The sequence below is a fragment of the Oncorhynchus kisutch genome, linkage group LG2 (genome assembly GCF_002021735.2).
Source record: "Oncorhynchus kisutch isolate 150728-3 linkage group LG2, Okis_V2, whole genome shotgun sequence".
In the NCBI taxonomy this organism is placed as follows: Eukaryota; Metazoa; Chordata; class Actinopteri; order Salmoniformes; family Salmonidae; genus Oncorhynchus; species Oncorhynchus kisutch.
In genome coordinates this window covers 23852865-23867206 of record NC_034175.2, presented here as the reverse complement: position 1 = coordinate 23867206, position 14342 = coordinate 23852865, and the positions used below count along the sequence as shown (strand labels likewise).

Here is a 14342-nt window from a genome sequence, read left to right as displayed (position 1 = left end):
CCCCCAAGAACACCATCCCCACTGTCAAACATGGAGGTGGAAACATTATGCTTTGGGGGTATTTTTCTGCTAAGGGGACAGGACAACTTCACCGCACCAAAGGGACGATGGACGGGGCCATGTACCGTCAAATCTTGGGTGAGAACCTCCTTCCCTCAGCCAGGGCATTGAAAATGGGTCGTGGATGGGTATTCCAGCATGACAATGACTCAAAACACATGGCCAAGGCAACAAAGGAGTTGCTCAAGAAGAAGCACATTAAGTTCCTGGAGTGGCCTTGCCAGTCTCCAGACCTTAATCCCATAGAAAATCTGTGGAGGGAGCTGAAGGTTTGAGTTGCCAAACGTCAGCCTCAACCTTAATGACTTGGAGAAGATCTGCAAAGAGGAGTGGGATAAAATCCCTCCTGAGATGTGTGCAAACCTGGTGACCAACTACAAGAAACGTCTGACCTCTGATTGCCAACAAGGGTTTTGCCACCAAGTACTAAGTCATGTTTTGCAGAGGGGTCAAATACTTATTTCCCTTCATTAAAATGCAAATCAATTTATAACATAGGATTTCTTTTTTGTTCTGTCTCACTTTTCAAATAAACCTACCATTTAAAAGTATAGACTGATAATTTCTTCGTCAGTGGGCAAACGTACAAAATCAGCAGGAGATAAAATACCTTTTTTCCCTCAGTTATAAAGCTGTAGATTCAAATCAAATCCACATCAAATTTGATTTTGTCACATGTGCTGAATACAACAGGTGTAGGTAGACCTTACAGTGAAATGCTTACTTACAAGCAATGGTAACCAACAATGCAGTTAAAGTAAATGATAAGAAATAAAAATTAACAAATTAAAAGAGCAGAAGTAAAATAACAATAGCGAGGCCATATACTACAGGGGGTACGGGTACAGAGTCAATGTGCTGGGGCACAGGTTAGTCGAGGTAATATGTACATGTTGGTAGAGTTATTAAAGTGACTGCATAGATAATAACAGAGTAGCAGTATTGTAAAAAAATAAGGGGGGGGGGGCAGGCAATGCATATAGTCTGGGTAGCCATTTGATTAGATGTCCATGAGTGGGTTGTGGGGGGTAGAAGCTCTTTAGAAGCCTCTTGGACCTAGACTTGGCGCTCTGGTACCGCTTGCCATGCGGCAGCAGAGAGAACAGTCTATGACCAGGGTGGCTGGAATCTTTTTGACAATTTTTAGGGCTTTCCTCTGACACCGCCTGGTATAGAGGTCCTGGTTGGCAGGAAGCTTGTCCCCAATGATGTACTGGGCCATACGCGCTACTCTGTAGTGACTTGCGGTTGGAGGCAGTTGCCATGCCAGGCAGCGATGCAGCCAGGATGCTCTCGATGGTGCAGCTGTAGAACCTTTTGAGGATTTCACTTGCTTTTGTGCAAATGGAATAGACAACAGGTGGAAATTATTAGGCATTTAGCAAGACACCCCTGATAAAGGAGTGGTTCTGCAGGTGGTGACCAGACCACTTCTCAGTTCCTATGCTTCCTGGCTGATGTTTTGGTCACTTGAATGCTGGCAGTGCTTTCACACTAGTGGTAGCATGAGACGGAGTCTACAACCCACACAAGTGGCTCTGGTAGTGCAGCTCATCCAGGATGGAACATCAATGCGAGCTGTGGCAAGAAGGTTTGCTGTGTCTGTCAGCATAGTGTCCTGAGCATGGAGGCGCGGAGGAGGCCGTAGGAGGGCAACAACCCAGCAGCAGGACCGCTACCTCCACCTTTGTGCAAGGAGGAGCAGGAGGAGCACTGACAGCCCTGCAAAATGACCTCCAGCAGGCCACAAATGTGCATGTGTCTGCTCAAATGGTCAGAAACAGACTCCATGAGGGTGGTATGAGGGCCCGACGTCCACAGGTGGGGGTTGTGCTTACAGCCCAACACCGTGCAGGACGTTTGGTATTTGCCAGAGAACACCAAGAATGTCAAATTCGCCACTGGCGCCCTGAGCTCTTCACAGATGAAAGCAGGTTCACACTGAGCACATGTGACAGTCTGGAGACGCCGTGGAGAACGTTCTGCTGCCTGCAACATCCTCTAGCATGACCGGTTTGGCGGTGGCTCAGTCATGGTGTAGGGTGGTATTTCTTTGGGGGGCCGCACAGCCCTCCATGTGCTCGCCAGAGGTAGCCTGACTGCCATTAGGTACTGAGATGAGATCCTCAGACCCCTTGAGAGACCAGATGCTGGTGTGGTTGGCCCCGGGTTCCTCCTAATGCAAGACAACGCTAGACCTCATGTGGCTGGAGTGTGTCAGCAGTTCCGGCAAGAGGAAGGCATTGATGCTATGGACTTGCCCGCCCATTCCCCAGACCTGAATCCAATTGAGCACATCTGGGACATGTCTCGCTCCATCCACCAACGCCACGTTGCACCACAGACTGTCCAGGAGTTGGTGGATGCTTTCGTCCAGGTCTGGGAGGAGATCCCTCAGGAGACCATCCACCCCCTCATCAGGAGCATGCCCAGGCATTGTAGGGAGGTCATACAGGCATGTGGAGGCCACACACACTACTGGGCCTCATTTTTTCTTTTTTTAAGGACATTACATCAAAGTTTGATCAGCCTGTAGTGTGGTTTTCCACTTTAATTTAGAGTGTGACTCCAAATCCAGACCTCCATGGGTTGATAAATTTGATTTCCATTGATAATTTTTGCGTGATTTTTGTTGTCGGCACATTCAACTATGTAAAGAAAAAAGTATTTAAGAATATTTCATTCATTCAGATCTAGGATGTGTTATTTTAGTGTTCCCTTTATTTTTTTGAGCATTGTATATATTTCACCTTTATTTAACCAGGAATGCAGGTTGAGAACAAGTTCTCATTTACAACTGCAACCTGGCCAAGATGAAACAAAGTAGTATGACAGAGTTACACATGGAATAAACAAGCGTACAGTCAAGAACACAATAGAAAAGTCTATATACAGTGTGTGCAAATGGTGTGAGGTAAGGCAATAAATAGGCCATAGTAGCGAAGTAATTACAGTTTAGTAAATTCAAACCGGAGTGATAGATGAGCAGATGATGTGCAAGTAGAAATGCTGGTGTGCAAAAGAGCAGAAAAGGAAATAAAAATAATATAGGGATGAGGTAGGTAGATTGGGTGGGCTTTTTACAGATGGGCTATGTACAGCTGCAGCGATCGGATAGCTGATGTATGAAGTTAGTGAGGGAAATATAATTCTCCAGCTTCTGCGATTTTTGCAATTCGTTCCAGTCATTGGCAGCAAAGAACTGGAAGGAAAGGCGGCTAAACGAGGTGTTGGCTTTGGGGACGACCAGTGAGAGACCTGCTGGAGCACGTGCTATGGGTGGGTGTTGATATGTGAGCTGAGAAGGACCAGTGAGCTGAGAAGGCGGAGCTTTACCTAGCAAAGACTTATAGATGACCTGGAGCCAGTGGATCTTGCGACGAATATGTAGCGAGGGCCAGCCGACTAGAGCATACAGGTCGCAGTGGTATTTGGGGCTTTGGTGATAAAACGAATGACACTATGATGGACTGCATCCAATTTGTTGAGTAGAGTGTTGGAGGCTATTTTGTAAATGACATCGCCGAAGTCGAGGATCAGTAGGATAGTCAGTTTTACGAGGGTATGTTTGGCGGCGTGAGTGAAGGAGGCTTTGTTGCGAAATAGGAAGCCGATTCTAGATTACATTTTGGATTAGAGATGTTTAATATGTGTCTGGAAGGAGGGTTTACAGTCTAACCAGACACTTAGGTGTTGTGAATCCAGCCAACATGTCAGATTTCAAAAAGGCTTTTCGGTGAAAGCAAACAATGCTATTATCTGAGGATAGGACCTCCATAAACAAAAGAGAAAAGCATATTTCAACCCTGCATGCGCGACAACACACAGAAAAACACCGGTTCCAAATTGCGCAGCGTGACTACAAAATATCTCAAGTTACCTGTAAACTTTGCCAAAACATTTCAAACTACTTTTGTAATAATCAATCAAATTGAAGACAGGATGATCTGTGTTCGATACAGGAAGAAAACAAACTGACTCATGCTTTCTGGTCATGCGCCTCTATCAAAAAGTACACAGGAAGTGACCCTCGTTCAAGATGGCCATACTTCATTACACAAAGGAATAACCTCAACCAATTTCGAAAGACTGGTGACATCCGGTGGAAGCGGTAGGAACTGCAAGCAAGTCCCTTAATCTGGATTCCCAATGAAAAACAATTGGAGTGACCTCAAACAAAAACATTCTGAATGGTTTGTCCTCTGGGTTTCGCCTGCTACATAAGTTCTGTTATACTCACAGACATGATTCAAACAGTTTTAGTAACTTCAGTGTTTTCTATCCAAATCTAATAATATGCACATCTTATCTTCATGGGATGAGTAGCAGGAAGTTGAATTTGGGCATGCTTTTCATCCAAAATTCCAAATGCTGCCCCCTATCCTAGAGAAGTTAAGAGCAGTTGGAGGCCATGGAAGGTGTGTTGTATGGCATTGATGCTTGTTTGGAGGTTAGTTAACAATGTCCAAAGAAGGGCCAGGTGTATACAGAATGGTGTCGTCTGCGTAGAGGTGGATCAGGGAATCACCCGCAGAAAGAGCGACATCTTTAATATATACATAGAAAAGATTCGGCCCGAGAATTGAACATTATGGTACCCCCATAAACTGCCAGAGGTCCGGACAACAGGCCCTACGATTTGACACTGAACTCGGAGAAGTAGTTGGTGAGTCAGGCAAGGCAGTCATTTGAGAAAACAAGGCTGTTGAGTTTGCCGATACAGAGATTGACAGTTGAAAGCCTTGGCCAGGTCAATGAAGACGGCTGCACAGTACTCTTTTATCGATGGCGGTTATATAGTTTAATACCTTGAGCGTGGCTGAGGTGCACCGTGACGAGCTCGGAAACCGGATTGCAGAGAAGGTATGGTGGGATTTGAAATGGTCAGTGATCTGTTTATTAACTTGGCTTTCGAAGACTTTAGAGATGGATATACAGTGGGGCAAAAAAGTATTTAGTCAGCCACCAATTGTGCAAGTTCTCGCACTTGAAAATTACAGTCCTCTCATATTTTTATCATAGGTACACTTCAACTATGACAGACAAAATAAGAAAAAAAAATCCAGAAAATCACTGGTGGATTTTTAATGAATGAATTTGCAAATTATGGTGGAAAATGAAGTATTTGGTCAATAATATAAGTTTATCTCAATACCTTTTTGTTGGCAATGACAGAGGTCAAACGTTTTCTGTAAGTCTTCACAAGGTTTTCACACACTTGCTGGTATTTTGGCCCATTCCTCCATGCAGATCTCCTCTAGAGCAGTGATGTTTTGGGGCTGTTGCTGGGCAACAGACTTTCAACTCCCTCCAAAGATTTTCTATGGGGTTGAGATCTGGAGACTGGCTAGGCCACTCCAGGACCTTAATGCTTCTTACGAAGCCACTCCTTCGTTGCCCGGGCGGTGTGTTTGGGATCATTGTCATGCTGAAAGACCCAGCCACGTTTCATCTTCAATGCCCTTGCTGATGGAAGGAGGTTTTCACTCAATCTCACGATACATGGCCCCATTTATTCTTTCCTTTACACGGATCAGTCGTCCTGGTCCCTTTGCAGAAAAACAGCCCCAAAGCATGATGTTTCCACCCCCATGCTTCACAGTAGGTATGGTGGTGTTTGGATGCAACTCAGCATTCTTTGTCCTCCAAACACGACGAGTTGAGTTTTTACCAAAAAGTTATATTTTGGTTTCATAAGACCATATGACATTCTCCCATTCTTCTTCTGGATCATCCAAATGCTCTCTAGCAAACTTCAGACGGGCCTGGACATGTACTGGATTAAGCAGGGGTACACGTCTGGCACTGCAGGATTTGAGTCCTTGGCGGTGTAGTGTGTTACTGATGGTAGGCTTTGTTACTTTGGTCCCAGCTCTCTGTAGGTCATTCACTAGGTCCCCCCCGTGTGGTTCTGGGATTTTTGCTCACCGTTCTTGGGATCCTTTTGACCCCACGGGGTGAGATCTTGCGTGGAACCCCAGATCGAGAGATATTATCAGTGGTCTTGTATGTCTTCCATTTCCTAATAATTGCTCCCACAGTTGATTTCTTCAAACCAAGCTACTTACCTATTGCAGATTCAGTCTTCCCAGCCTGGTGCAGGTGTACAATTTTGTTTCTGGTGTCCTTTGACAGCTCTTTGGTCTTGGCCATAGTGGAGTTTAGAGTGTGACTGTTTGAGGTTGTGGACAGGTGTCTTTTATACTGATAACAAGTTCAAACAGGTGCCATTAATACAGGTAACGAGTGGAGGACAGAGGAGCCTCTTAAAGAAGTTACAGGTATGTGAGAGCCAGAAATCTTGCTTGTTTGTAGGTGACCAAATACTTATTTTCCACCATTTGCAAATAAATTCATTAAATCCTACAATGTGATTTTCTGGATTTTTTTTCTCTCATTTTGTCTGTCATAGTGTACCTATGATGAAAATTACAGGCCTCATCTTTTTAAGTGGGAGAACTTGCACAATTGGTGGCTGACTAAATACTTTTTTGCCCCACTGTAGGTCTATAACAGTTTGGGTCTAGAGTGTCACCCCCTTTTGAAGAGGGGGGTGACCTCGGCAGCTTTCCAATTTTTTGTTATCTCGGACAATACGAAAGAGGTTGAACAGGCTGGTAACAGGGGTTGCCACAATGGAGGTGGATAATTTGAGGGTCCAGATTGTCTAGCCCAGCTGATTTGTACAGGTCCAAGTTTTGCAGCTCTCTCAGAACATCTTCTATGTGGGTGAAGGAGAAGCTGGGGAGGCTTGGGCAAGTTGCAGTAATGGGTGTGGGGCTGTTGGCCGGGGTTGGGGTAGCCAGGAGGAAAGCATGGCCAGCCATAGAGATGCTTCTTGAAATTCTCGATTATCGTGGATTTATTGGTGGTGACAGTGTTACCTAGTCTCTGCAGTGGGCGGCTGGGCGGAGCTGCTCTTATTCTCCATGGACTTTAGTGTCCCAAATCCTTAGAGTTCGAGCTACAGGATGCAAATTGTTGATGTGGAACCTCTCAACCTGCTCTGCTACAGCCCCGTCGATGAGCTTGGTGGCGTAGGTTCATCAGCTCTGTTTTGAGAAGGATGCTGATCTCTTGATCATTAACCTCGGCTCTCTAACTTGTGTTCATTGTGTAACAGCAGAGTCGTGTTCAGGAGGCACCAAACGGAAAACGAACAAACTGGGAAGGGACTATGTGGACTTGGTAGACCTGGTCCAATAAGAAATCCACAGTTTTCTGTTGCAAAATGTTTCAAGAACTTTTCCATGATGTGCCCTAATGCAGGGGTCTTCAAACCTTTCCTCAGGGACCTCTAGACGTTCCATGTATTTGAGCTATACCAGATCTAGTACACTTGAGTCAACTAATCAATAACAAAATTGTAAACTGTCTGGGGGTCACTGAGAAGTGGTTTGAAAATCAATGCCCTGATGAACACGACCCAGTGTGTAACTAACTAATAAGCATCTCTGTCTCTATCTCAGGTGAAAATGACAGAGGAATCGTCGCAGTACGAGTTTGAGAACTACATGCGCCAGCAGCTGCTTCTGGCCGAGGAGAAGAACACTATTCACGAGGCCAAGGCCAGCTTCCTCACCAAGCGCCAGTTCGGCGCCATCCCGCCCGTGCGGCGCCTGGGCCACGATGCCACGCCCGTCAGCCCTGTGGATGCCGCCATCCTGGCCCAGCGCTTTCTCCGGAAGTAGCCCCTTCATTCATCGCCTTGACAAGTGGCGTGAGGGACACAAGGGTTGGGTCGGGAAGGTACCCTAAAACTGAGAATCTGTGGGAGCTTAGCCCCAGCTCGACCCTGCCTTGGGTAGAGAGGCCCCTAGCTGTGGTAAGTTAGGTGGTGTGAGAACAGACATGCGGGGAGGGGGCACCAGAATTGATCACTCACCTGACAACCTCTCATAGTTTTCACACGTCAAGTCTGGGTGTTGGCAGTGTGCACAGGAATGGCAAGGCTGGAGAATCTGAAAATCTGAACCAAAGGCTCCCCCCCCCCTCCCCCACTACTGATCTTAAACACACGGTTCTCTCACCCAGCAATGGGCACATATGGAGTCTTGCAGGCCAGGGGGATACCAGACACTATGTGTTTTGGACATGAAAAGCTCCCCCATTGTTTCCATCTGCTGAGACCTGGCCATCGCCCTCCTACCTACCCCCATTTCTTCTTGAAAACCCTGAGCAATACAGGGCCAAAAGAATCATGTAGCAACCTTCCTCTAACCTCCCTCCCTCAACTCTCCAAACTGGGATCACTTGATCATGGACATCACTCACGTGCCCACCCGCTCCACTCTTTAGTTTCCTCATAACCAAAATGATCTGGGCTAGTCCTGTCTCTAAACTATGACTTCAAATCTACCTCTCTCAATCTTTTTTTAAATCTTTTTTTTTCATGTGTCCATTTTTCACCATGTTCACCATTCTCAAAAAACAAGGAATTGTCGGTAGTGTTGTCACCGTAGACAGAAAGCATTACTATGTTTTGTCGCGTAAAGGTTTGGAATGTGGAATATGAATAAGCTTTTTTTCCTTATGAATAATAAGTAGCATTTTACCCATCTTACATTGAAGATGCTAACTATCAAATGGTGGCCAAATCGCCTACTTCCGTCTGTACGTCTAGCCGATTGCTTTGCTTTCGCTCACCCCCTGTGGAACCTTTTTTTCCCATTTAGGCATCTAGTGTCAAATACCTGGAGGTTGTGACGCCGAGAGCTGGATGGGGGATGTTTTAGATGTTTAAGGTTGATCCTCTCTCGTTATTGCTGTTCTAATTGGCATCTTTGATTCTTAATCACGACATGGACGTTATCATTTTCTGGGTGGTGAAAAATCATGTAGTCTTAACTGATTGTTAGCCAAGGAAATGATACCTCCCCCTCGTTCACCACTGAACAACTTCCAGGTATTCAACTTTCCATTTATCCTGTGTGACATCATCATTGTGGGACAAGTATTGGGCATGAATGTGAATGATTGGTAATGCCAGTGATTGTCAGTGTGTGATTTTGGGCCAGGGGGCTGTATTAAACAAAGCCATGTCCTTTTCAGTGGTAGGTGTCGACTAGAGCCACGTTATTTTAAGCCCAGTGAGTCAGTGCACACCCTTAAACTAGCCATCCTCTCAATCTCTTTATCTTGCCTGCCTCAGTTGCTTGCACACACTGAGAATATATAGGCTTTTCTAAGACTGTCTGGACTGAATGTGTCCGCTATGAAAGATGGGCATCCCTTATGTTGGCCCTGTCTTAGTCGTGAATCCTCTAGTGCGTAGCAATGTCTTAAGTTTTAAAATCAAACAAAACTGTAATGATCACAGTAGCTCTCAAGCCCTTTTAGCTGTTTAGGTGAAATTGTAGTAGCTGATCATGGAAGACTTACTATGATGTTGATAAGGATAATTGAATAGATAGTGTGATATTTCAGAGAAACTCAATGAGGTTGCGTCTCCATCACTCGGTCATGCCATTGTTATGCACTTTCTCAAGCCTCCCTCTGCTGGCGGTGCCATAGTGGTGCCAAACGTCATGATCAATCCAATCATTCTCCACAGAGGCTAACGTCTGTTTCGTCTAAATTACACCAGTGTCCTGGAAATACGATGACATTGCTAAAGTAGGTAGATATTTAGTAGGAAACAACTTTGCCGTCAAATTTACTTTAGGCAGATGCCAATGTCATAAGTTAGCAAATTTTGTCCAAAAAAGCTAGCTATGTTGCTAAGCTACTAACTTGTGAACGATATTAGGCATCTGTTCACATAGGCTTGCCCATCTTTATGGGTATCCGCATTGCTTAGACCTTCACCCTATTTTTATATCCAAATTGATCACATGAGTAGAAACTAAAGTCAGTTTCCTCCTATTTCTTTGTATATTGTCTTTTTCCTCAATTCATGTTTGTTGATTTTGTTATTTATTCACTGTCCATTTTCAGGCATCAAATCTCTGCCATTTAGCTTTAAGCAAGTAGTCTTCTGGTTCCATTTTTCTCCAAACTTGAGCCACCATTGCAGTTTTTTAAATATTATTTTTTACCATTGCCACACTCGTGGTCAATTTAAGCTACACTACTAATAATGAGACTGACTGCATAGTTCTATTTTTTACACAGAAAATAATCGCACATTATAATGATTTATGGTAGTGATGTTTATTAGCCTGGTCACAGTTCTGTTTGTGCTGTCTTGCCAACTGTTGCCTTGACAGTGACAAACAGATCTGGGACCAGGCCAACTGTTTATTGCCCCATACCAGACTTTTGGTCAGTATGTAAATATAATACCATCATGGCAGCGACAACACCAGTAGAGCTTCCATCTAGTGGAACGAATCCAGCTCTGACCAGGGGTACATTCAGTGAGGTGAAATGTTGCAGATAGGAATGTGTTGAATAGAACTGACAAGATTTCCTGTCATGTTGAATTCAGAATCATATCTTAATTTCTATCTGAAAGTTTTGTAACATTGCACACTCCTGAACAGCCCGCTGTAACACAAATTATATATAGACATGCATTAGAGGCAGTACTAGCCACCCCATTTGAATGAAAAAATATTTATATTAGATTTTGAGGAATGTATGCTTCCCCCCCCACCTCAATGTGAATTTCTGGGTATAAAAGCAGTATTGTAGTTGATAGTGTCAGTAGTTCATGAGAAAAAGTTATTTTGTGAACACCACAGCCCTTGCTGAAGTTGAAGGCAAATTTCTCATCCCATCTTACTTGAGGGTGACCATAACCCACTATTGGATATAAATATGTAGGTTTATTGGATAAGACCCTTGATAGTAATGTATTATCTGTAGCATTATCAAGATATTGTTCACATTTAGCTGTTGGAATTGTCCCATGTCTATGAAAGTTGTCTCCTTCAGACGGTCTGTGGACTGAAAGCACCATACGAAGCATGATGTTGAGCTCTTTGTAAAATGCGATTTTTGCATGAATTTTTTATTTGCAAGGTGGTCCCACAATATAATTCCCTGTAATCCACCAACTGAGAAGAATTGGGAATTTGAGTATTAAGGAAAAACCTAATGTTTTTCATAATACAACCGATTTTCATTTAATGAACATTCAACACAATTTTTCATTTTTACCATAATTCTAAAATGGAGGAAATGTCTGTCAGTTTAATGATGTATTTGATTTGCTGAATATTTGAACTGGAAAATAGATAATGGTGTATATGTGGTGGTAAAAATGGTTGAAAACCAGCAGGATTTGTTGTAAGCTGCTTGGTTGGATATGGGCATCTAATACAAAAACCTGGCTAATTGTACAGAGATGAAAGAAAATTAAAAGTTTGTATAAAATACATTATTTTTGTACTTCATCAAATCTCTACATGCATGTCAGCAATAAACTTTGATATGGAAAAATTCTCTATATTCCTACTGTTTATTTCATGTGATACTTTGAATGTTGACAATACTTCCTATCATTGCCAGTAGGTGGAGTACTGTGTCAAAGAATAGAAATGCATTTGCTATATGTATAACCAAGAACACCAGATATTGTGTAGTAATGATAATGACTAATTGTTGAATCCTATATCATCAATGAAACACTATGTATTCAGTTCACAAAATGGAAAGGAATGGTCATCTTCCTATAGTTTCTACTCTCTTGGGTCTGTCATGCCATTAGAGAATGTGTATAGACTCCCTGCAGCGAGTGATTGTGTGTCTTAAATACTCAATTGAAATGTGGGGTTTTCTTTTCTCTGAGGGAGTACTGGTCCATGGGCCAAGGTAGATCTGCTGCAACAGGAAGGCCCCTGCTGGTTCCCCCTGTACCGTAGTCATGTGCCCCTACGCCGCTTCCTCACCTCAGCCTTTTAAACCCACACCCCCTGTTCTAGTGGGGGGTTTCATTTCTTAACACGTCTTTGCATTTGCTAACAAACACAAGCTCCTGATCGGTCCTGTAACATGGATTCCTGTGAGATAATTTAGAGTTCTGGATGTGCTTTTTTTCTCCCCGTTATTCATATTGGTGGCTGAGCTGGAAGCGATTGGTCTCATGGAACAGGGCACAAGCTGTGACTAAAGATTGTTACTGCCCCCCTGAGATGAAGAGGACTCTAAAGTATTAATACAGTGTGATTGGATAGCTATTTCTTATGTACATTCAGGACCTGAAAAACAAGAACTCTGCCGGGATGCTGCTTTGCTTACAACTTGCTCTGATGACCAGAGGTCACCAAACAGCGCATCACTTAGTGACATAGCGGTCTCAGTAACGGCACAAATGTGTGGACGGACAAGGGGTTTGACACACTACAGCGCTTTTGACCATCCCGCAGACTCCTACAACTAGAGTATTTCATGGTTGGCTGGGCCTTGGCCACTGGAGGCTTGGCTGTACCCCACCCTTTCATCCTCAGCTGGGGGAGAAGAGTGGTTGTCTCCATGAGGGTCGCCTCCAACCATGTTACTAGAATGGTCATCCCCATTCAAGCCGACATTCTGAGTGTGCAGCCAAATTGATGCTGCATGAAGATCTTTTTATTTCCCCCTCCGTTATAGAAATTCTATTTCTGTGGCTGCAAAGTCCATCATAAACCTAGAAACAGCTGGAGGTTGAGGGTCCATCTAGAATTCCTGTGTGTTTCAAGTTGGGATGCTTCATTAAAGGCAAACACTATGGGCTGTGATGTCTACTTTATTGCGTTGGAGCATTACACAGTTTTCAATTGAGAAAGCAGGACATTTTCTCCATCTGGCCACTAATGAGGACATTGAGAGTGCGCTAGATCCCCAGATGTGTGTGTTGTACATTTTGTAATGTTTCACTATGCAGATATGTTTAAAGTGTGTGCGTGTGTTTCAGCTGTGTGTCCTGTTGGGCTGACACGTTCTCTGGCAGGCTCCGAACAAAAGACAACACTGCACTTTGGCTTCACCATTGTCATGATGTTCCGATTAGCACATAACGGTTTGTCTTTCATGCAACTCCATGTCAACAAAGAGTATCTCATTTTGCAGAGTCTAAAAAAAAGATGCCACAACTGATCATGTTGAAGTCTATTGTAAACACTTCGGTGTCCAAGGTTGGAAATAAACGTTCAAATAGTTGAGATTGGGTTCCTGCCCTTCAGTTATTGTTCAAACAACCATCTAGTTTGATATATGGGTGTAATTTTTGTTGTCCCACTCTAGTAAATAAACCCAAAGATCTAATGGATTAAGATGCAATAAACTGAAGGATTCATTGACCACAGGGTCATTTAGTTGTACAGTCACTGCTGTGGCTGAGTGACTATGTACATCTTTATTTGAATTTGTTTGGTGATGCAGTTTATAGCCACGGAATTCCTGTTGACTTTAGTTGATTTAATCAGACTTAAATCAGATGGACACAGATCAAGTCATCGCTGCTGAACTTGATACGACTAACGGAGTTCTGAATTCTACGTTAATTAAGACCTATAAATCCAGCTGGGTCTCTCGTCCAAACCACAAGGGCTTATTTCTGTCCCCACATTAAAGGGGACAGACAAATCCAACAACTTTCAACACAGTTGTAAAGCTGGTGCCAGCTAAAATGAATACTTTTTGTGGCATTGGAGTCAGTTATGGGATGTACACATGGGGAGTGTCCATTCTAAATGGATTAAGACAACTGCACAGGCCCATGTTCAGAACACATCACTGCTCTCAGTGAAAGACTTGTTCTGCACAAGACATGACAAGTAGGAGTGGAAACATTTTTGACATGTAAAGGTGTGATTTTCGTTGCCTGGCTACCCAAACTCTTTCCTCTGGCCACACCAAGCTAGTTTCTTCTCTGCAATGAGTCTGGATCTGAGTACCTCCCCGACAATTTCTAAAACGCAAACGCAACATTCTGATTGATCCCAGAACCATTGGGTTCGGCCAGAGCCAGAACATACAGTTGAAGTCAGAAGATTACATACACCTTAGCCGAATACATTTAAACTCAGTTTTTCACAATTCCTGACTTTTATTCTGAGTAAAAATTCCCTGTCTTAGGTCAGTCAGGATCAGCACTTTATTTTAAGAATGTGGAAAGCTAGAATAATGTTAAAGAGTGATTTATTTCAGCTTTTATTTATTTTATCGCATTCCCAGTGGGTCAGCAGTTTACATACATTCAATTAGTTTTTGGTAGCATTGCCTTTAAATTGTTTAACTTGGGTCAAACGTTTCGGGTAGCCTTCCACAAGCTTCCCACAATAAGTTGAGTGAATTTTGGCCCATTCCTCTTGACAGCTGGTGTGACTGAAGCAGGTTTGTAGGCCTCCTTGCTCGCA

General features: G+C 43.6%; 1 protein-coding gene across 1 annotated transcript in view; it reads left to right on the top strand.

The window, feature by feature from the left end:
* LOC109910043 (serine/threonine-protein kinase 40) overlaps nucleotides 1-11450 on the top strand; it is a 33541-nt gene extending 22091 nt beyond the window's left edge. The window contains exon 11 of the mRNA XM_020509204.2: nucleotides 7530-11450. Coding sequence (XP_020364793.1) covers nucleotides 7530-7751 — 222 coding nt within the window. The 3' untranslated portion in view covers nucleotides 7752-11450. The remainder of the gene's footprint in view (nucleotides 1-7529) is intronic.
* The last annotated feature ends 2892 nt before the right edge of the window (nucleotides 11451-14342 follow it).